Below are 23,860 nucleotides of genomic sequence, written 5' to 3' on the forward strand. Positions count from 1 at the left end.
TCCCAAAATGGCACAAATGGGGACACCTGGGTGGCTCAGCGGTTGGGCAGCTGCCTTTGGCTCAGGTCATGATCCTGGGGTCCGGGATCAAGCCCTGCATTGGGCTCCTGTGAGGAGCCTACTTCTCCCTCTGCCAATGTCTCTGCCCACTACCCCCGCCCCCCATGTCTCTCATGAATACATAGATAAATCTTTAAAGGAAAAAAAATGACACAAATGATAGAATTATTAGATAGGAACATCAAAACAGCTACTTTATTCTATATACATTCAAGAAAATAGAAGAAAGCATGAACACGTTGAGGAGAGACACAGGAAACATAAAAAGACCATTTAGATGAAAATGTGATCTGATCAACAACAAAAAAGGCGTGCCAGACAGGAATTAAATGCAGATTAGACATTGCAGAAGAAAAGATTAGTGGACTTGAAGACAGCAATAAAAACTATCCAAAATGGAAAAGAGAGGCACAAAAAAATGACTAAAAAGAAACAAAACCCCACCAGTGTCAGTGAGCTGTGGGACAGTTTTTAGTGACCTAATATACATGTAATTAGGGTTCCAGAAAGAGGAGTAAGGGGAGAACATAGAGTGAGATTAGGGAGGGCCCGAAAATTGAAGAAATAATGGCAGAAAAAATCCATATCTATAAACCCACAACACTAAGAAATACAAGAATCCTAGCAGAAGAAACATGAGGCACAGCCTAATCATATCCTTTAAAACCAGACAAAATCTTAAAAGCATCAAGAAAAGAGATTGAGGAACTTTAGGGAGGAGAGAATGACTGGGATCTGAAAGTGCTTGGGAAGCATTGTCATGGGGCGAGAGGTTTTGATGGGATTAGAAGGTGAAGAGAACATTTGGAGAAGGGCTTGACAATGTCGGGATTCCACTGATACACTGATTGTGAGCACTCCAGAAGGCACAGTGGAAGGGTTTCAGGAGTTGGGGAAGCTGTAGAGATGAGGTCAGATTAGGGGATATATAAAGCCATATTTGTATACGAATGACCTATGAATCTTGGATCTCTCTTGACTGGTGTAGACAGGAAAAACAGGCACAACGTGATTATTCCTGATGGTCTCCAAAGCAGATTGGGGTGGCAAGGCTGTGGCTTTTGGGGATAGGGAGACAGGAGGTCTTGCCAAGAACAAAGAGAGCTGGTCTTCACTCCAGTTGATGGAAGTATGGAGCCTGAGAACAGTCTTAGCAGATAAACCTTATGACTATAATTAATTTCCCATGTATCCACTATGGATGTGGATGTGTATGTGTTCCAGTTAACTTTGCATCCTGATTTTTTAGGCACCTGTTGTAGAGATGCCATTCCTGTACCAAATATGTTCCCAGCAAAAGGAGTTATTTCACCCATGGGAAGGAAGCTTCTTGCAGTGTCTGTGCCATATTTGAATAACTTTATTTTTATTTTCAATTATGTTTGGTTTTCTGAAATTGTTCTAACACCTTTCATCAGATGGCTTTTGCACTCACATCCTGGTACTGTAATCACCTGAGATCTGTTTATTTATGTAAAAGTCTCATAGGCCTATTTTCCTGAAGTCCTCGTACTTCTCCTTCCCAAAGTCAGTTGATAGCATTTTGATTACATGCAACTGTGGAGTCCTACCTTGTCAAGATTCAAATGAGATAAAGAAAATATTTTATTCAGAATTGAGCATCATCTGGGGTGGATTAAGTAATACTTGGCAACAATTAAAAATAAGAAAGCCACAAGCTGTACCTGTTGAGGTTGCTTTAATAATCAGCTTTTCATAACTTCTTTATTATGAAATGTATATATTTAGGTGTTATATTATTGTTTGATAAAAACTATAATTGAGTAGAAAAGCGTGTGCCAGCCTCTAGCAGTAATAATAGGAAACTTGGTTATTTGGACTATATGATCATAAACAATGCCTCACTGCTTGCCTGGTGGCTGTTTACCTTAATTACAAACCACATTTAGGAAAAAAATATCATGTGGAAGGTAAGCCTTATAGTCTCAAATCTATAACATTTTAATCAGTATCTCATAGGGCACCCCATAAAACCTTATAAGAACATTTTGCAAGTTTAGCATATTTATGACCATGAATGTACTTTTTATTAATTACACTCTATTTCCCATAGCTATAATGTGGGTTTAAAATCTGCATTCTGTTAGAAGCAGTAAATGAGCAGTATGTATGCATTACTTCTTACCGAGAAGCACAATTTTCTATGATATTCCTTCTGCCAAATTGTATTAATCATATTCAAGTCATATAAGAATATTATAAAGCTAACTCAGTTCACATCACAAATTATCCTCAATGTGGCATGTGTGTGTCTGATCCAGATCTCAAATTTATTTTCCTAGCTATGTTTAATCTGCATAATTATAGTTTTGTTGACTTTCGATTTCCTTGGTTAAGAAACAAAATTCAGCTGAGTAAATTTAAAGATCTTACTGGCTCTATTCAATGATTCATGAATTGGGCAGGATCTCGTCTAGCATATAGAAAGGAGTTCCAAGGACTGTACAAAATGAAAGACTTTTAAAGGCAGAAAAGGAGCGGGAATGAGGAAGTTCTATAGCAAAAACTGGATTGATGGCAAGGTCATTTTCCTTTAGGGAATAGGAGGGATCCCTCAGGCAGATTACCTCACTAGCCCTGATGGACTAAATTAGTGTTCCATTTCTGGGAGAACCAAAACTATAATTAAGTCATGGCAGTTTGGTGACACGAAGCTTAGCATGAGCAACTCCATTTTGGGCCTGTTGTCTTATTTTTAACACCTTCAAGCAGAAAAGCCTTCTGAAAACCAAAATACTTAACTATCTCCCTTCTGTCAAAAAAAAAAAAAAAAAAAAAAAAAGCAAGCCCTGGGGAAAAAGAAGATTTTGCATTAGAAAATTTGCATTAAGTCTATTCACTATGAAATGGTTTCAAGGAGGTGTTGAATTTGGGAGAGATTGGAAGAAATGTTGCCACTTTTCCCCACATGCTCAGTTTGAGCCACCTGTGTGATGTGGCTGCTACAAACAGGTGGCGTTAGTTTAGTAACAGAAGTGCACCATTTCCTTTTTTTTTTTTTTTTTTAAGATTTTATTCATTTATTCATGAGAGACACAGAGAGAGAGATGGGGGTAGAGACATAGGCAGAGGCAGAAGCAGGCTCCATGCAGGGAGCCCAATGCGGGACTCGATCCTGGATCTCTAGGATCAGGCCCTGGGCTGAAGGTGGCGCTAAACCGCTGAGCCACCCAAGGATCCCCAAAGTGCAGCATTCCAACCATAGGAATTTATAATTCCATTATATTACTCTGCCACAGCCAGAATATTGTGCCTATTTTTGATTACTTTTAATATTTTTTATATTCTTTTACCTTGTTATCCATATGACCGACCATTGGCACACGTTTTTAAAATAATTGATTATATTTGGGATAGAAAGGGAAAAGCTATTTGATCCATATTATAAAGTCCTAAGCCATACCTTTTTTAAAAACTGTATCATTCTATAAATTGAAAACCATCTGTTAAGTCAAGAAAGATAAGATCATTGTTGTATTCATAATCAAAGAGTTCTAAAGGACCACCTCATACAACGAACAGTAGCTTGTCCTGATTGTTAGATAAATTACATAATTGGCCATTTGTCATTTTTCAGAAAATTTAAAGCAATGATCTATCTTCCTTAAAATCCTTTTTTTTTGGAGGGGGGGCACCTGGGTAGCTCAGTGGTTGAGTGCCTGCCTTTGGCTCAAGTTGTGATCCTGGGGTCATGGGATCAAGCCCCGTATCAGGTTCCCTGCCAGGAGCCTGCTTCTCCCTCTGCCTGTGTCTCTCATGAATAATAAAATCTTAAAAAACAAAAAAACAAAAAAACCTTTTTAGGGGAAGTTTAGGGTTTTTGCAGCTTGCGTTTGAAAACTGGAATTTTTTATTGGAAGTATAAAACTAAAATACTTAGTCCTTTAAAATTATTTTCTATATTTCTTAATGTTATATGTGAACAAAACATTGTAGACATTTATTTTGAAAAACTGGAGCTAATGGAACTTCTTCCTTAATGTGATCGTTTAAGTTTGCTATTAAAGTTAGAATCATTTCATTTTCAGCGTAGAGAGTTTTTCCCCCATGTGTGGAGTTTTAGCAAAAAGCTAAAATATTAGGAATGCCTGGTAGCTCAGGGCATGATCCCGGAGTCCTGGGATCAAGGCCTGCATCAGGCTTCCTGCAGGGCACCGGCTTCTCCCTCTGCCTGTCTCTCTGTGTCTCTCATGAATAAATAAAATCTTTAAAACAAAAAAAAAGCTAAAATATTAGAGGAGCACCTGCCTTTGGCTTGGGTCATAATCTCAGGGTCCTGGGGGGTTGAGCCCTGTGTCAGGCTCCTTGCTCAGTGGGGAGCCTATATCTCCCTCTTTCTCCCCCCCAACTCGTACTCTCTTTCACTCTCTTTCTCAAATAAACAAACTCTTTAAAAAAAAAAAAAAGCTAAAATTATAGAATATAATATCACTGTGATAGAATAAAAGAAATCTTTACTCTTAACACTGAACTTAAGTGAAAAGACTATAAAAAATAACCCAGATTTTTTTTTTCATTTCATCTTAGGTCTTCGGATAACTGTGCTTCTGACATCCTTCCTTATGGTTTTGGGAACTGGTCTAAGATGCATACCTATATCAGACTTAATGCTTAAAAGAAGGTAAATCCTATAAATAACTTGCAATTTTTTCCTCATATTTTTCTTCTTTTGTTATGAATATATTATATATGTTTAGTTATAAGCTTTTAGTAAACAGTTCCATTTTTAATAGGATCAATAGAGACTCATAGTTATATTAGCATTTATTTTTTCCCCTACATGATGGTCAGTGGACATTTATCAGGTGTCATATGGAAGATGACTAAACTAGTTTTTGTGTAAATAAAAAAATAATAAGTTAATCTACATGTTATCCAGGAGCTATAATAGCCACGGGAAAATAATAGTATGATGTAAGGAAGAATAATGTAGCTAATGCAACAGAAGAGGTATAAAATGGTCCTGAGAGGCTGAGAGAATTTTTGGCTAAGGGTATCAAAAAGAATTCATGAAGGAGATGATAATTAAACTAAGCACTGAAGGATGAGTAGAACTAGGATTTGATAACTATAGTTAGGGAAAGAATATTCCAGAATAGAAGAATAACAGGAACAAAGGCATAGAGGCAGGTAAGCATACGGCCTCTTCTGGGATGATTAGGTAGTTTCGTTTGTATACAGCAGCATTTCTCTACCTGGGTCCATGGATTTATTCTTAGAGGGTACAAGGTACATGAGGATTTTAAAATTTTGCTTTCCTATTGATTAGAATATTAAAAATTATTTTACCAGTAATAATCTTTAATTAAAGGACATTTTTATTGACCAGAACATTATTTTCCTTAATTAGCATTTCTCATACTGTGGTCCTTAGAAGTGATCTTGAAGGTCATTGAGAAATTTTTCCCCTTTAGAAAGGACCCATAAATTACTCATGTTTGGGAGACACTTGCCTACACGATAAGGTCTCAAAATGGGATATAAGTAGATGAGTTTAGAAAAAGTTATCCAGATTATGAGGGATCTTGATGCCACCCTATAGAATTATGTTTTCCTCACTGGGTAGTCGTGAGCCACTTAGATTCATTTTTTAGATTCTTTTTTTTTAAAGATTTTATTTATTCATGAAAGATACGGGCAGAGACATAGGCAGAGGGAGAAGCAGGCTCCCTGCGGGAAGCCTAATGCAGGACTTGATCCCAGGTCCCCGGGATCATGACCTGAGCTGAAGGCAGACGCTCAACCACTGAGCCATCCGGGTATCCCATCTCCACTGAGCCACTCAGGCATCCCCAGAAACATTAATTTTTCAAACATACAGTTTTTTTTTAGGCAGCCACAGTTTTTTAAATACAAATTTCAGTAAGCTTAACTTTGATAATTCATTCTTTTCAAAAGCCCCATAATATTTTTATTAGCTTTTCTTCTGTTTTGAGCCATCCATACTATTCTCTCTAGTCTTATTTCCCTTTATATCCTCTCCAGAGATAAAACTCTAGGGGTAATAAAGAGTTGACTCTCCATCTTGGTGAAGAAGGTGATATGGAAAAGAAATAGAGCTTGTAAAGAAATGTAAACAAAGGTAGGAGGAGATGAAAGAGAATTACTAAAATAAAGAGTTCAGAGAGATTGAATCTTTGATAAAAAGAGGGTATAAATTCAATTTTCAGTCCTCGCACATTCATCTGTAGAGAATGTAGGAATATTATCCCCTTAAAATGAGACTTCGTTTTATGTCCATACAGAATTTCTTTAAAGGAGTAGTATTAACAATGCATATGCGGCTGTTAAAATGAAAATGCTACAATTAGAATATGTTTTTCTGACTAGTAGATTCAATAAATCACCACTTTTAAACTTCAGTCTCGGGCAGCCCAGGTGGCTCAGTGGTTTAACACCACCTTTAGCCCCGGGCGTGATTCTGGAGACCTGGGATCCAGTCCCACATCGGGTTCCCTGCATGGGGCCTGCTTCCCCCTCTGCCTGTGTCTCTGCCTCTCTCTCTCTCTCTCTGTGTCTCTCATGAATAAATAAATAAAATCTTTAAAAAAAAAAAAAAAAAACTTCAGTCTCTGATACTCAGTGGGAAGGAGTAGAGACCTTGAATGTGCATTTGACCAGCATTGAAACAAGTATTTGTCAATCTGTGTTTTTGTGCCCCTATTTTACTTGGAGCTTTTTGAGCTTCAGCCCCAGCCTTCTGGAATAGTGTCCCTGCACCCTTGGCTTCCTAAATCATAGCTTCAGTAAATGTCCAGACATGAGAATAGCAGCTTCTGACAAGCTCTTTTCCTCAGTCAAGACTATCCTCACCATCTTCCTAATGGTGTTCTAGCTAGCTCTGCATGGTATTAGTATTTCTTTTATCTATAATCAGGAAAATTATTTTGTGAAAATTTTCTTCAAAATTATTTTTGAAGAAAAACATTTCTTCTGTGTTTGGGAAGCAAATCATACAAAAAAAAATTATAGCTGGTGCTGTATAGCATTGGATGACCTTACTCTGTAGCATGAGCTATGATATTGCATGCCTAGTAAACAATTTAAAGACTTCTAGAAGGTGAACTTAAACCAGATTAGAAGATAACGTGGCATGTGTTACAGGAATCACTGGATACACCTACAATTAAAAGGTATAACTGTAATTTCCATTAACATAAATAATAGATAACATTTACTAATGTGTTAATAGCCAAATAGGATGGTTCTAGTAAATATAGATCTTTTTTTTTTTAAGAAATATATTCCATTGTGAAATGCCTGGAGTGGCAAAATTACATCTAAAATGACCATACCAGAAGCGCCCGACTGGCTCAGTCAGTGGAGCATGCAACTCTTGATCTCATGGTTGTGGGTTCGAGCCCCACATTGGGTATAGAGATTACTAAAATAAAATATTTTTAAATAGTTAATTAATAAAAAAATAAAATGACCATACCAGAAAAGATTGTTTAATAAGTAGTTTTATGAAATTGCTTAGCTATCTGGGGACCAAAAAAAAAAAAAAAAAGCGAAAAACCTTAAACCTCTGTCTTACCACTTAAGTAAATTCCAGTTGGATCAAAAATTTAAATGTGAAAAGTGAACCATTAACAGTGTTAGGTAATGAAGTTATTTTTCAATAATCTTAAAACAAGGAAAACCTTCCTACTAAAACACAAGTCCCAGAAGCCATTAAAGAAAGGCTTCAGGGGCAGCCCTGGTGGCCCAGTGGTTTAGTGCCGCCTTCAGCCCGGGGTGTGATCCTGGAGACTGGGGATCGAGTCCCATGTCAGGCTCCCTCTGCCTGTGTTTCTGCCTGTCTCTCTCTTCCTGTGTCTGTCATGAATAAATAAATTAAATCTTTAAAAAAAAAAAAGAAAGAAAAGGCTTGACACATTTGACTGCATAAGCATTTGGAATATCTGCATGATTAAATATACAAAGTCAAAAGTCAAGTTTAAAGTAGGGAAATATTTGCAACAATAAAACACGTAGGTAATTTCCTTTAGTTGAAAAGAATTTCTTCAATGAAAAAATAGCAATTCGGTAGGAAAATGAGTGACAGATACGAGCAAATAACTACAGAAATTAAAATACATATGACTTAAACTTAGGGAAAGATGCTCAACTCTGTCATAATTAAAGAAATGAAAATTAAAACAGCATGTAGATGTCTTTTTATTGGCAAAGATGAAAAAGTGTGATAACATGATAGATCGCTTGAGGTAGGAAAAACAGGCACTGCTGATATGCAAGTAGTTTGAGGCATTCCTATTTGCAGGGTGTTTTTTATTAGATTCAAAATGCAATGTCCTTTAACCCAGTATTTGTACTTCTAGAAAATTAGCCCACACATGAAGTCCTACCAGTTTGCAAGTATAACCATGTTTGTGCAGTGTTGCTTGTAATAGTAGAAGGCTATTGTCAGAAGGCCAATGTCTTCGGGGCACCTGGGTGGCTCAGTTGGTTAAGTATCCAACTCTCAATTTAGGCTCAGGTCCTGATCTCATGGGTCATAAGATGGAGGGAGCTCCATGGCAGCGTCAGCGCTTAATGGGGAGTCTGTTTGAGGATTCTCTCTCCCTTTGCCCCTCTCCCTGCTCACGTGTTCTTCCCCCGGCCCCAAATCAATCACTCACTCACTCACTCACTCACTCACTCTCTCTAAGAAAAAAAGAAGAAGGCAAGTGTCTTCAATAGGGGACTGGTTATGGTGATGTCTGTGATGGAAGAGTATGCAGCTGTGAAAAGGAAGTAAAAGGTCTATAAGTGCTGAATTGAAATAACTCCAAGATATATTGTCCAGTTTTATAAAAAGGCAGTTTACATATTATGTAACATATTATATTTAAAATGTTTCTATTTAGAAAAAAAGTAGGAGGATGTATGTATGTATGTATGTATGTAAGTGCCAATATATGGCAAGGACTGTTTCTGAAAGAAACTGTTACCATTAGTTGTTCCTGAAGAGGAGATCTGGGAAACCAGAAGTCTGGGGTGCAAAGGAGATTAACTTTTTATTTTGTACTGTTTTCTACTCTTAGAAATATTTTTATCATGTGCATAAATGACCTTTTTGACTGAAAACAGTAAGTGAAACTAAAACGATCACATGAAAATTTCCAGTCATGAGAATAAGAGAAAGAAAGACAAGGAAGGGTGATATGAAGATTTCCCCATTTTGGAAAAATAAACCTTTTGATGTGAAAGTGAACAGTTAGGAGATTTCAAAACTAAGGCTCTTCTTTGTAAAATACATTAAGATTTAGATTTTCCTAGATGAGTGTTTTTTAAAAGTATGCTCTGCACACCACCTACTTCTTGAAAATACAGATCTGGGGCCCACTGCCGTCCGATTCATATAGTGTCTGGAACGAAGCCCCAGAACTGGCAATTTTAACGAACTCCTTTAGTTAATTTTATGATCGTTTAAGTGTGATAACTACTGCCCTAAGTACTAGCATCCTCACTTTAAATGGTAACTGATCAAGCGAATTGCATTGTGCTTGCCTACAGTATAATCACATAATATATTTAATGTCTTAAAGCAGTTTAAGATTTAGCCTCTAGTCAATAATTTTATTTGCCCCAATTTGACTCTTAAATGTCCAGGGGTCAAGTTTCACAACTGTTTCTGCATGGTGGTAATCTGGGATTCAGATGAGAAGGATTAGTAGGGGAAAATAACTCATCTTGATTAGTATTTAACAGGGTGGGAAAAAGGGAGTAGAAAAGTGTAGAAAATACTTTTTTCCCCTTTTGCTTGTCTTTAGGATATAGTTCTTTCTGATTATAGATATTTCTTCCAGGGGCCCACATAGTCACTTATATTTACTCTGTTAGTCATTTATATATTACTTTGTTTAGATTAAATATACACTTAGAAAAGCACATTAACATTTATGTACACTTTAGGGAAGTAATCGTAAAACAGGCAGCCATAGACTCATTACCCAAGTTAGAATTCTAGAACTCCCCCCCGGGGCCCTACCTCACTCCTTCCCTACTATAGATAATCACAATCACACATGTCAGTAGGCTTTTCAGAGTAGGCTGAGTTGAAAGTTATGAAGACTATGTTCAAAGTCTATTGCAAATCTCTCATTTTTTCTTCTGAAGAAAGATTTGCTTTAGACTTTTTTTTCTCTTAATACCAAAAGGAGCAAACAATTAAGACATTATTTTATTGCAACAGATTCATTATAGGAACAAAAGAGGCCAGAAGTAGACATTGATAATATTTTATGTAATTAAAAACATATAAATTATTAGGATTGTTAAATGATATCTTATTAAATAGGTTTATCAAATATGTGTTTGGGAAAATCAGTTACCTATTTGGTTACCTTACATACATCAAAATATATTCCAGATACAGTGATGAGCTATGTATTTAAAAATGAGACCATATAAGAGAAAATTATTCCTATCCCTAGAGAGATTGCTTTTCTCCCAGCATAAAAACAACGAAAGACATCACAAAGAGAAAGGTTTATAGGTTTGACTATTTGACTACATAAACATTTGAACCTTTATGCTTCAAAACAAATCAGAGTTAAAACGCAGACTGGGAAAAATATGTGTTGCAAGTATGATAGATAATGGATAAAATAATATAAAAATATATAAGCAATTTAGGAAAGTGGAAAAACGGATATAGTAGACATAAATAACAAATGTTATGTCCCTCATGATGTAACGTATTCACAGGTTCCAGAGATTAGAACACAGATACCGGGGCCGCCGGGGTGGCTCAGCAGTTTAATGCTGCCTTTAGCCCAGGGCCAGATCCTGAAGACCCAGGATCTAGTCCCACGTCGGGCTCCCTGCATTGGAGCCTGCTTCTCCCTCTACCTGTGTCTGTCTGTCTGTCTGTCTCTCTCTCTCTCTCTCTCTGTGGCTCTCATGAATAAATAAATAAAAAGAAAAAAGAAAAAAATGAACACAGATACCTTTTGGGGATGGGAGCATTATTCTGTCTACCACACTTGATAAGGCCCAAAGGCATCTCCTTGTTTTGATTTGCATTTCCTTTTTTGATTACTGGGGTATTTTTCCTATTGGTATACTGTAATTTTTCTCATTTTGAATGAATGCTTTATATATAATTTATCTATGTTATTTACCTGAGTTTTGATTGGGTACATGGCTGCTGAGCTACATTTCCAGCCTCTCTTACAGACAGTGTGGCCACGTGACTAAGTCTGTACAATTGGATGTGAGTACAAATGACAGACACAACCTGTTGGTCATCACCTAATCATGTAGTCATTGCCCTGGATGTTCTACTTCCCCTTCCTGAAGGCTAGAATGAGAGTATGATTATACTCAATATAACCCACTATCTTCTAGACTTTTTTCAGAGAAAAATAAGTTTCTATCTCATTGACTCTGTGTACTTTTGGTATCTTTATTATATAGTTTGGCCTATGCCTTACTAATACATAAGCTGCAATAAATGGTGACTGTTGAATTATTATTTTAAAAGATGAAATCTGGGAACCAGGGACTCCTGGGTGGCTCAAGTGGTTGATCGTCTGCCTTTGGCTTAGGTCGTGATCCCAGGGTCCTGGGATTGAGCCCTGCATTGGGCTCCCCACAGGGAGCCTGCTTCTCTCTCTGCCTATGTCTCCGCCTCTCTCTCTGTGTCTCTCATGAATAAATAAATAAAATCTTTAAAAAGAAAAAAAAAATGGGGCAGCCCCAGTGGCTCAGTGGTTTAACGCCGCCTTCAGCCCAGGGCGTGATCCTGGAGACCTGGGATCAAGTCCCACGTTAGGCTCCCTGCATGGAGCCTGCTTCTCCCTCTGCCTATGTCTCTGCCTCTCTCTCTGTGTCTCTCATGAATAAATAAATAAAATCATAAGAGCAATAGGAAACACCCGTTATTTGAGTGCACGTGTGTGTATATTTTTAAAATAGTGACAGTGCTGGTGAGATAGGCACCATTAGTCACTACTGATGGGAATATAAATTTACTACAAATCCTACTGCAAACAATTTGGGAGTAGGTTTCATAAGCCTAAAATGTTCATATCCTTTGACCCTAAAACAGTAATTTGGAGGGTGCCTGAGTGGCTCAGTCTGTTAAGCAGCTGCCTCCAGCTCAAGTCATGATCCTAGGTTCCTGGGATGGAGTCTTGAATCAGCCTCCTTGCTCTTGCTCAGTGGGGAGTCTGCTTCTCCCTCTCCTTCTCTCCTCCACCTCATTCATGTGCTGCATTCTCACTCTGCTCGCCCTCAAATAAGTAAATAAAATCTTTAAAAAAAGAAGTAATTTGGAAAGTAGCAACTATTTACATACAAAGATTATCATGACAGCATTATTAATATTGGCAACTAAGTAGCAAACATTAGGAAAATAGAGTTTTTGTGCTCTGTATAATAGACTATCTTGGAGTCATAACAATTACAATTATAAAGAATCTTTAAGAATGCTTATGATAGGCTATAAAGTTAAAATAATTTAGTGGATAAAACTATATTCACGGGGCGCCTAGGTGGCTCAGTTGTTAAGCATCTGCCTTCGGCTCCAGTCATGATCCCAGGGTCCTGGAATGGAGCCCCACATCAGGCTCCTTGCTCAGCGCCATTCCCTCTCCCTCTGCCTGCCATTCCCCCTGCTTGTGCTGTCTCTGTCAGATAAGTAAATAAAGTCTTTAAAAAAATAAATAAAACGAGGATAAAACAAAAGTTACGAGACAAAAAAGTTATGGGACAAAATGGGAAGGAAGTAGACATCTATTTTTCCTGTCTTCCTTGCCAAGAGATAATTGAATTCGGCCTTAATAAAAACTCTCTGTGATAAAGTACCTTTGGAAAAATTGAAGTAGCAAGAGAATAAGTGATTCACCAAAGATGATATAGTTAATAAAGTTAACTAAGACTAGAAACTGAGTTTTCTGATAACTAATATAATACTCTTTGGGTTTTTTTTTTTTTTTTTATGTGCTCTCTGTCACTGGTACTTGATAAGTTATTTTAAGTTTATTTAAGGCCAAAACTATAATATTCATCTTTATATTCCCTTTAGTGTCTAGTTATAGATGCCTTAGCCATAATAGATATCTCTAGTCAAATCATAATTAGTCCAAATTATTAAAGGATACAAAAGTGAAATCAAGTTTCTTAAAACAGACTACAGCAACAGTCCCTAGAAGGCTTCTTCCTTTCTACCATCAACTCTATTTCTTCCTTCCTAGCTTCCTTTTTCCTATAATTAATTCATAATATTTCTGACCCTTTTGCCCTATATTTTCTTGGACTAAGTAAAGGAAATCTATTTCTAGCATATTGCCATTTTCAATATCCAGGAAATCCTGTAACAACCAGTTTATTCTGATGCAGGATAATTAGGAATTGGGAGAAAGTTTGTGAGCCATTGGCATATTGAATCTTAGAGGTAAGTATTTTTGTGGATTCTAAATTACTTCATATTAAAAATATGTAGAATGTTGTTGGCAAATTGAACTCCAATAAAAAAATAAAAAATAAGGACAGCCCAGGTGGCCCAGCGGTTTAGCGCCGCCTTTAGCCCAGGGCCTGATCCTGGAGACCCAGGATCAAGTCCCACCTCGGGCTCCCTCCATGGAGCTTGCTTCTCCCTCTGCCTGTGCCTCTGCCTCTCTCTCTCTCTTTCTCTCTCTCTCCCCCCCCCATGTGTCTCTCATGAATAAATAAATAAAATCTTTAAAAAATAAATAAATAAAATAAAAATAAAAAAAATATGTAGAATGTAAATGAAGAATGATGGACTTGGGGGACCTGGGTGGCTCAGTCATTTGGGCATCCGTCTTTGGCTCAGAGCATGATCCCAGGATCCTGGGATCGAGTCTCAGGTTGGGCTACATGCAGGGAGCCTGCTTCTCCCTCTGCCTCTCTCTCTGCCTCTCGCTTTGTGTTTCTCATGAATAAATAAATAAAATCTTAAAAAAAAAAAAAAGAATGCTAGACTTACACTGAGGAAGTATCTGCTAAGCTTCTAAATGTCAGTTTTCTAATGTTATCACCAGTGCTAGTCATAATAAACTAAAGGTTTCTAAAGTAAGTCTGTGTACAGAATTAAAATATGTCAACTACTTGCATACCTTTGAATCTGAGAGTCTTGAGTTAACTTTTTTTTTTTTTTTAAGATTTATTTATTTATTTATTCATGATACACATAGAGAGGCAGAGACACAGGCAGAGGGAGAAGCAGGCTCCATGCTGGGAGCCTGATGCAGGACTCGATCCCGGGACCCCAGGATCGCACCCTGGGCCAAAGGCAGGTGCCAAACTGCTGAGCCACCCAGGGATCCCCAGCCTTGAGTTATCTTTTTTTTTTTTTTTAAGCCTTGAGTTATCTTAACAGTTGTGATTTCTACTTATACTATTATTAACAGAGAACCTTCAGAATAAGCCCATGTTGGAAGAGTAGACAGATTTATAGACTAGTTAAATCAGCTCTGATTTTGATTTCTAGTCCTGGCTTAGCCATTAGCTAGTTATATGACTTTGGAGCTCCCCCCAATACTTTTTGGAGAAAAGAAAGTCATAAAATTATAAGTGTGATTTTAAATGTAGTGTTAGCCTCTCTGGAACTCAGTTTTTATATCTGTCAAATGCAGAGGTGGGTTATCTAGGTGAGGTTTGAAGTCTCTTCCAGCTATAAAAATTCCAAATCTAAAACCTATTCTAAGTAGAAAATAGTTGAGGAATCATACGTATTTGTTCCAGGATGTCAGAAAGCAAAAGGTTAGGATACCAGAATATCATTAAATACAAACTAAAATGTCAAGTACATTAGAAAACCATGAATTGTAGATCTCTAGTTTGAACTTTAGCTATTGCCATTTGTTTGAAAAGCTGTAGCGTATTGAATGATGTGAAATGGAATGCAGCTGTGCCCAAATACCATACCACGTGCCACTGAGGCTTCAGCCAGGAGTGGGGAGACAGAGGGGATGCTACAAACTGAAGGCTGAGGGTGAAGGGGCACAGGGCAAGGGCAAGAGTTGGGAGGCTTCCGTAGGTCCATCATGTCCAGTCTCATCCACTTGGACTAAGTGCCCCTCCCACTTCCCCTCCCCCTCCTCCTGCCAGGCCTACCCGAGGAGGCCAGCCGCCCTCAGCAGTACTGACACACTCGTGGGCAGCACCTGGTCTTGCTGCTCCCTGCCATCTAATTGTGCTGCTGCAGTCACCGCCCCAGAAACTCCAGGTCTTTAAGTATCCTCTCAGCCTGCTAGGGAAAGTAGCCTCAAACCCATTTCCCCACCTAGCTTGTGGGGATGGGACAGACCTAGAAGTAGGCAGAAGCTAGGTAGGAAAAGAGAAAAAGACCCGAGGGAGAAGGGAGAGGGAGTAAATCCAGGACTCAGTGAGAGCAGACTGGGATGAAGAAAGGGCAACATACTCACCCCTGGCGGATCTGTCCCAGCTTGTCCTGCAAAGTTCGAGATTTGCGGTCCCCTAACAGAATGTTTACAGGTGTGAAGTTTCAGGTCAGGAAGCAGAAGTGAGAGCTCTTGAATGAGTGAGTCAGCTTTCCGGAGAGCTCCCTTTCTGTTGCAGGGCTTATTGCCCAGGAGCTGCCTCCACTCCTGACTGCTGCCCACCCTTCCCCCTGTCCACCACGCTCGAGGCAGTACTAAAGCACTGGCCATGCTTTTACCATCCTCAATTGCTTGCTTGTTTTTTTTGTTTTGTTTTGTTTTTAAGCCTTATTTTACTCACTTCAGTTTTTGTATCACTGAATTTAGACTTTTTAAAAATTTATAAATGGAACGGATAAATGTGTTTAAGTAACTGAGAGTTGTTTTGGTTTTTTTTGGTAACTGAGAGGTTTTGGCACAAGTCGTGTATTTCGGCAACGCCATTCCTCCGTGCTTGACTCAGTCTGTGTTCTACTAGAGAACATCCACGCCTCGTGAGCCACTGGTGAATTTAGAAGCCACGCTCCTTATCTGCAGTGAACTTTTACTTGCAAAACAAAACTGAAGCATATATGATGACACAGAAAAATTGACATTAAATTATGGGATCTACTTCCCTTCAGTGGGGATTGTGAATCACTGTTCTTGACAGCCAGCCCAGATCGATAGGTGTTAATTTCTGAAAACCAGCTTCTTTTCAGTGGTAAGAAAGCATTAGGACAATCACAGTGAGTGGCATTTACTTTTCAGGATGTGAAGGCAACAGACTTTTCTGTCCAGACGATTTGTTTCAGCTGGGTGTTTTTTCTTGTCCTGTTGCCAAGCTTATATACCTAATTTTTGTTCTGGCATCTGTTTCCAACTACTAGAATAGTCTAGTCCAAGTTTCCTTTTCCTCATAAGTCTTAACTTCATCTTCAACATTCTACCAAAACTGCTTATGTTCAGATCATGAATGATGTCCTTGTTGCCAAATCCAGTGGTCACATTTATTTATGTATTTATTTATTTACTTATTTATTTATTTTAAAGATTTTGTTTATTTATTCATGAGAGACATGCAGAGAGAGAGAGAGAGAGAGAGGCAGAGACACAGGCAGAGGGAGAAGCAGGCTCCATGCAGGGAGCCCGACGTGGGACTCGATCCCGGGTCTCCAGGATCACACCCTGGGTCGAAGGCAAGTGCTCAACCGCTGAGCCACCCAGGTGTCCCCAGTGGTCACATTTTAGTTACAAAATCATCTTTCTGTTTGGCTTGATATTATCAACCACACTCTTGTCTTCTCAAAACCCTTCTCTCCTTAGTTGCTATGGTACTAGCCTTTATTTATTCATTGCCTCTGTAATTACTCTTTTTCAATTGTCTTTCTAGGCTTCTCTTCTTCTATTTAAAAAATATTGGTTATTTCCGATGTTTTTCCCCCTAACCCCGACATATATCTCTTAGCTCAGACCTCTTTGTTTACCTTCTGACCTATATTCAACCACTTAATCGTACATTTTTACAGAGTTTCAGACGCCCTCCCAATATGCAGTCAGTCATTCACCTAGCCACATCTGTTGTATGGCTAAGAACAGTCCTGCAAACCATCCCCTGTTCTGTATTCCCACTATTGCTGTTGCCAATACTGCCAAAGGGTCCTTGTCCTGGATTCCATGCCTGACAGTATCCCATTCTGGCTTTTCCTCAGCTTTACTACTTCCTACGTGTTGAAGACTGTAGAGGGCCAAGGAGCTGTGGCCACTCTGCTCCTCACGTTCTAGTTACACAGGACCCCAGATATCCCTGCAACAGGCCTTTTTTTCAGGTCTGTTCTTCTAAAAGTGGACCACATCCCTGCTATGTACTCACCAGGCTCAAGGGGTTACCAAGGGGCAGCTGTTTATTTTTTTTCTTTTAAAGATTTTATTTATTCATGAGAGACACAGAGAGAGAGAGAGAGAGGCAGAGACACAGGCAGAGGGAGAAGCAGGCTCCATGCAGGGAGCCTGATGTGGGACTTGATCCCGGGTCTCCAGGATCACACCCTGGGCTGCAGGCGGCGCTAAACCGCTGAGCCACGGGGCGGGGGGCAGGGGGTGCTGTTTAGAAGGCACTAGAGCTTGGAGTCAGACCTTCAGGTCCCTGTGCATTCGTGCAATGTTGTAGACCAGAGCCAGAGGTCAGAAGTGAAGGAGGATATGCAAGGACCTCCTTTAGTACTCTTATCACTGGCCCCCCAGGCATTAAGGGCAGGACTGATTATTATTGCCTTTTTCAAAAATTCCTGGTACATGCTGATAGGTGAATGCTTCAACTACTCCTAAGGATTGTAAGGACAAGGGCTTTAGCTTTTTAATTTTATATTCCCATATACTTAGGCCTATCACAGTGCCTACCCAATACACATACTTATTAGTACATGTTTGTCAAGTAAGTTAAATATCATGGCTTTTATTGAACAACTTATAATTATTTCATCTTTATTTCATTATAGAGTTTATTCTAATACTTGCATGATTTTAGTTTTCTGGCTGCCTTTTTTCTCAGAAAAAAGATACCTCTAATTTTGCATTGCCATTAAATGGGAAAACTAGGTTTTAGATCTAAAACTGAATTTTATTTTAAAATATATTTTTACAAACTAATTTCATAAAATAGGGTAAGTTAATGATAGGTAACAGAAAACAGGCAATATGAAAATCCTGATATTGTGGGACAACAGTTCCTAAAACTAGTTATATTAGTAACTGCCACACCCTAAGGAATTCTAGAATATGAGAAAGAGCAAGACCGTGTTTTGGAAAACGTAAAGAACAGAGCCTGGATTTCCCTGGCAGGTGTCCCATGAATTCAGGGGGTAACCCTAAGATCTTAGGGTCCAGTTCTCCTCCTGAGTTCATTTATAAGGAGTGTGTTTGTGCATGATGACTTTTAATGCAAAATGCCCATAATTATTACAATAGTTTTTAAGCATCAAGTCAGCATGTTTTATTTCCCAAGCTGATTTTTCACTACAGTAATTCATGTTTTAGGTTCCCCCCCCCCCCCCCCCCCGCCGCAAGTGCAATGACTTTGTGGGCTGACAGCCTTAGAAATGTCCTTAGTGCTGACATACCTGCCTTGCATAGTGTTTTTATCACAAACTCACATATTCTATGACTTAACATTTGCTGCTTAAAAAATATTCCATTCACGATTCCACTGAGCGGTAACATATAGTTAGCCTCGGCAATAATTTGAGTTTTGTGCCTTAATCCCCTCAGGATTCATAATGTTTTATCGTGGTTTTTTTTGTTTGTTTGTTTTGTTTTGTGGATAGACTGTTTCTTCTGTGTTCGCTTTCTACTCTTAACATTTTTAGGCATAATAAAATTTGCTCATTCCAGCCCTTTCCTCCTACATGAGATGAATCTTTTAGGAACATCTCATTAAAGATATTAACTATCATACAGCTACTTTATGAGCCACCGTGCATTATCTGTTGGGCCATCATGAATCATGAATAAAACCTTACTCAGTGATAATTGTATCAAGAGTATTTCTGTGATGAAATTGCTCTGTTACAGCTTGGGATCCACTGGTATTTGGAGTAGGTATTTGGTTTCATAAACAGTTTAAATTGTTTTTGTCATCTAAAAAATAGTTCCCCTTTCACAAGAAGATTTTTAAAATGTCTTCAGTCTTAATTTAGTAGTAGTAATGATTCTTGGAGTTATTTTTGCCTTCGACAGTAATTTTTCCAACATTTACAAAGATTTGAGCAGACCTAATTCACATATTTCACTTCCCACTCACTTACGCCTCTATGTTAGGGCCCTGCCTCTCTCTCATATGCCTGTTTAAAAACTTTTTCTAAGCCTCTTAAGGTAGCAATTATTTAAAAAAATAAAATAAAAGGATTGGATCTCATACAGTAATTGAATAGCAAAAAAAGCAAAAAAAAAAAAAAAAAGGTAAAGTATCACCTATATGTCACATAGACTGTTCCTTCCCTTTCCTCTACCTCCAAGACAGAAGAGATTGAGTTGCCTCCCATTCCTGTGTATGTTTTTTGGACTTCTGGCTTCTCTTCTCCTCCACGGCCACTCTTGAATGAGAATGTGTATGTTGGGGGTGGAGGGAGCAATGGAAGAGGAGGCTTTGGTTGGCAAGGAACAGGATAGAGCACTAAATAGAATACTGAGAAAAGATGAGCAAGAGAGCAAATGGAATAGAAGCAAGAAACTACTCTTCACTAACCCTTGCAATTAAAGCCACAGAGTATTAGAGCTAGAAGGGATGTAGTGCTCCTGTGATTACAGTAGTGTGACCTAACAGATACTCAATAAGTGGATATTGAATTTAGACTAATCCCATTTTATGGGAGAAGAAATGGAATCCCACAAAGATATATTGCCCAGAGCCATTCAACTAGTTAGTTGCAGAGCTGGGCCAGAACCCATGTCCTCCAAATCCTCAATCAGTACCGTTTCTATTAGAAGATACTGTAATGATGGTTTTCTTTTTTTTTAACTCCTGTCACCTGGCACAGAGTAGGCGTGAAATGTTTTATATCATTTTTTTTTCATCATGACAAGTGCACTCCTTAATCCCCATCACGTATTTCCTCTTTCCCCCACCTGGCTTCCGTCTGGTAACCATTAGTTTGTTCTCTATAGTTAAGCGTTTGTTTCTTAGTTTGTCTCTTTTTCCTTTGCTTGTTTATTTTGTTTCTTAAACTCCACATATAAGTGAAATCATATGGTATTTGTCTTTCTCTGACTAGCTTATTTCACTTAGCATAATATATTCTAACTCTATCCATGTCATTGCAGATGGCAAGATTTCATTCTTTTAATGCCTATTTCATTTTTATCTTTTTTAAAAAAGATCTTTATTTATTTGACAGAGAGAGCACAAGCAGGGGGAGCCCAGACAGGGGGCGAGGGCAGAAAGCAGACTCCTTGCTGAGCAGGGAGCCTGATGCAGGGCTCGATCCCAGAATCCCGTGACCTGAGCTGAAGGCAGACACTTAACCCACCGAGCCACCCAGGTGCCCCAATACCATTTTATTTTAAGATATGTTGAGCTCAACCATATTATTTGTTTGAATAGCTGGTGGCACTTACTAGGTCTGTTTATAAGTGGCAATCTAGTAGACGATATATGGATTTTGAAGTCAACCTGGGTCCAAATCTCTGCTTTGCCCATTAGCACTTGGGTAAATATCTTAATCTTTCTAAACAGAGGCTTTAACATCTCAACAAATAAAGATAATAATAGGTACTACAGAGGGTTGTTGTAACGAATGAAACAAGGTTTTTGGAGTATTTAGTTTGGTATGTGGCATAAATCAGAGGCTTCAGTAAATATTTGTGAAATGAATAAGAGGCAAATATTACTGTATTTGATCTCCTTCAGGAGGACTTGACATACTTTACCTTACAGATGTGTCCTGTTTTTTACAGACCTGCATCCTTATTGCCAGTTAAACTGTAGTTTGGCTGACTTCTTGTATAGAAATGTCTGCTTCAACTGCCTTACAGCCTTCTAATTTTTTTAATTCCAGACTAATCCATGGAGGACAGTTGTTAAATGGATTGGCAGGCCCAACAGTAATGAATGCAGCTCCATTCCTCTCTACGACGTGGTTTTCTGCCGATGAACGGGCCACTGCCACAGCTATTGCATCAATGCTTAGTTATCTCGGTGGAGCATGTGCATTTTTAGTTGGGCCACTTGTTGTTCCAGCCCCCAATGGGACATCACCTCTTCTTGCTTCAGAGACGAGCAGGACCCACATTAAAGATCTCATAGAAACTGTATTGTATGCAGGTATTTTGGAGCTTATCTATTTTGTCTTTTATTCCCAGTCACCTTCCCTCCACGCTGTACAACAGATCACTTCCTATGAAATACTTTTTTAAAAGGACTAAAATACACATGTGTGCTTTTCTTGTTATAGAATATGGAGATGCCTATTTAAAACTTATCTTTTCTAGGAAGTTAAGTTTGAAATGTATTATTGCTTCATGGAAGTTTATTTCTTAATTTTACTCTTCCCATCCATTTACAACTAAGCACTGTAGGACACATTGTCTAATGTCTTTTCTAGGTATCTTATCAGAACATAAAACTAAGCATCATGATCCACGATAAATATTTGTTAACCATCTATTGGTTGCTGTGAAGCCCACTTTCTCCCTTGCAGTTTCCCTATTCTTCTCTGACCTGGTAAACCCAGGTCACCGACAGTTTATTCTTCTCTTCATTTCATATCCTCTGTATGTTTAGTCTATTAATAAGGGATTTTGACCTTTCCAAAACATTTTCTTGGTCCTTTCTGTTTATTTCTAGGGTTGAGTCCCTCCCTACTCCACCCTTATATAACATAACAGTCTCCTACAGATCTCCTTAAACACATCCACCCCTATTTGTTATTTTCTTCTGCATTCAGAAAACACTTTATAAGTTTTATTATATACTATGCACTGTGCTAAGCACTGGGAATTGGTGAGATCACTGAGAAGACCATTGCACTACAAATAGGTATACAGTGCTTGCCTGAGTTTGGGGAGGAGTTGAGAAGTTGAGGAAGGCTTCACCAATAATGTGATAATTCAAGTTAAGAATTTCATAGGAGTTCACTAAGTGTTCAAGTGAGTTAGGGCTCACTTCTATTCTGTATAGAAGAAATAGCAGCTACAAGGCCAGATATGGTATGAGAGAGCTCAGTGTGTCCAAAAAACTGCACATAATTTCATATGGCTGAAGTGGTATAAATTTGTGTGTTTGGGCATAGGTAGTAACAAGTGGCAGGAAATGAGACTAGAGAGATATGGGACCATATTAGGATGAACTTTGTATTAATTTATTAATTGAACAAATACATTTTGACCTCCTATGTGACTGTGCCTATGCTAAGCACTGAGATAGACATGATTCCTGCTTTCATAGAACTTACAGTGTCCCAGAGGAACAGACAGATAAACAGTTGTGAAACAAGGTGGTAAGTGCTATAACCGAAGGTTGACAGTTGCTCTGAGACCTCGGAGGAGGGGCATCTAACCCCCTATTTTGGAGATGAAATAGAACTTCTTAGAGATGCAGCATCTAAGGTGGAGCTTAGGGAATGAGAGAAAGTTGGCCAAATACAGTGGGCAAGAGGAAGAACATGCTAGAAAGAGAGGGAGCCATGGAGGATAAGCCTTGTAAGAGATGATAGCCTGGTATAGTCAAGCAACTCAAAGCCCAGAGTGACTTAAACTTGGTGGGAGTAGTGACAGATAAATTTAGTGGTAAGTTAGGCCATATAAGCCTTCTGAGCAAGGCTAATAGGTTTGAAATTCACTATATTGTAGGCAAAGGCCATACTCTGAAGAATTTATGCTAGAGAATTATACAATGAGATTTACATTTCAGAATATGTTTTAGAGGGAATAAAGCAAAAGCAGAGGCTGTGGTGTATATAAAGCATTTAACTGCCCCTTAGACAACTCCTTTTAAAGAAAAAAATTGACCAACGCCTGGTTGGCTCAGTTGATGGAGTGTGCAATTCTTGATCTCACTGTTGTGAGCTGAAGCTCCATATTGGGTGTAGATTACTTAAAAATAAAATCTCTAAAAAATTAGTTTTTCATTGTTTAAAAAATAAAGAAAAAGTGAAATTTAAAAGTAAGGAAAACTGAAAGCGGTGCCATGTCAATTTTAAACTTTATTTTGGTCATATCATTTTTTTTTTAATTGAAAACTTACCCACTGATTGTGTCTTTTAAGTGACTGGATTTTAGGCACTATTGGGCATGTATTAATGCTCTACATCCTTCTGGTTCATGGTTCCTATGCAATGAAGCCGAAGCCTCTACTCAGAGCTTCCCAGATATTGCTTCAGTGCTTTTATTTTTGCCAGTCTGCTTTCCTGAAATATTGTTCCATGACCTTTTATTCCATTAAAAAATATTTTGCTAGAATTGCCACATTAAAAATTAATGACTCTTAAACTAAATTATTTTTTGTTCATTTAAAAAAATTTTTTAATTCACGTGACAGAGCAAAAGCAGAAGGAGTGGCAGGCAAAGGGAGAAGGAGAAGCTCTGCAGGGAGCCCTATGCAGGGCTGGGTCCCAGAACACTGGGATTATGACCCAAGCTGATGGCAGACACTTAACCAACTGAGCCACCCAGGTGCCCCTAAACTAAATTATTTAAAAGACATCATAAAAAAAAAAAAAAAAAAAAACATAAGCCAACATCTCATGAATATAGACTCACAAATCCTGAGTAAAATACTAGCAAACCAATTCTAACAACATACAAAAAAGGATTATATACTGTGACCAAATGAGATTCATTTCATATTTAATCATCAAAGACTAAAGGCATTCTCCCCTAAGATCAGGAATAAGATAAGGATGTCTACTCTT

The 23,860-nt window shown here is 38.3% G+C and overlaps 1 protein-coding gene across 1 annotated transcript in view; it reads left to right on the plus strand.

Annotated features, from left to right (window-relative positions):
• SLC49A4 (solute carrier family 49 member 4) overlaps nucleotides 1-23,860 on the plus strand; it is an 81,804-nt gene that overhangs the window by 4,035 nt on the left and 53,909 nt on the right. Inside the window, exons 2-3 of the mRNA XM_038583038.1 lie at nucleotides 4,609-4,702; nucleotides 21,008-21,273. Of these exons, the coding sequence (XP_038438966.1) occupies nucleotides 4,609-4,702; nucleotides 21,008-21,273 (360 nt within the window). The remainder of the gene's footprint in view (nucleotides 1-4,608; nucleotides 4,703-21,007; nucleotides 21,274-23,860) is intronic.

This window comes from Canis lupus, chromosome 33, assembly GCF_011100685.1.
Source record: "Canis lupus familiaris isolate Mischka breed German Shepherd chromosome 33, alternate assembly UU_Cfam_GSD_1.0, whole genome shotgun sequence".
NCBI classification, from domain to species: domain Eukaryota; kingdom Metazoa; phylum Chordata; class Mammalia; order Carnivora; family Canidae; genus Canis; species Canis lupus.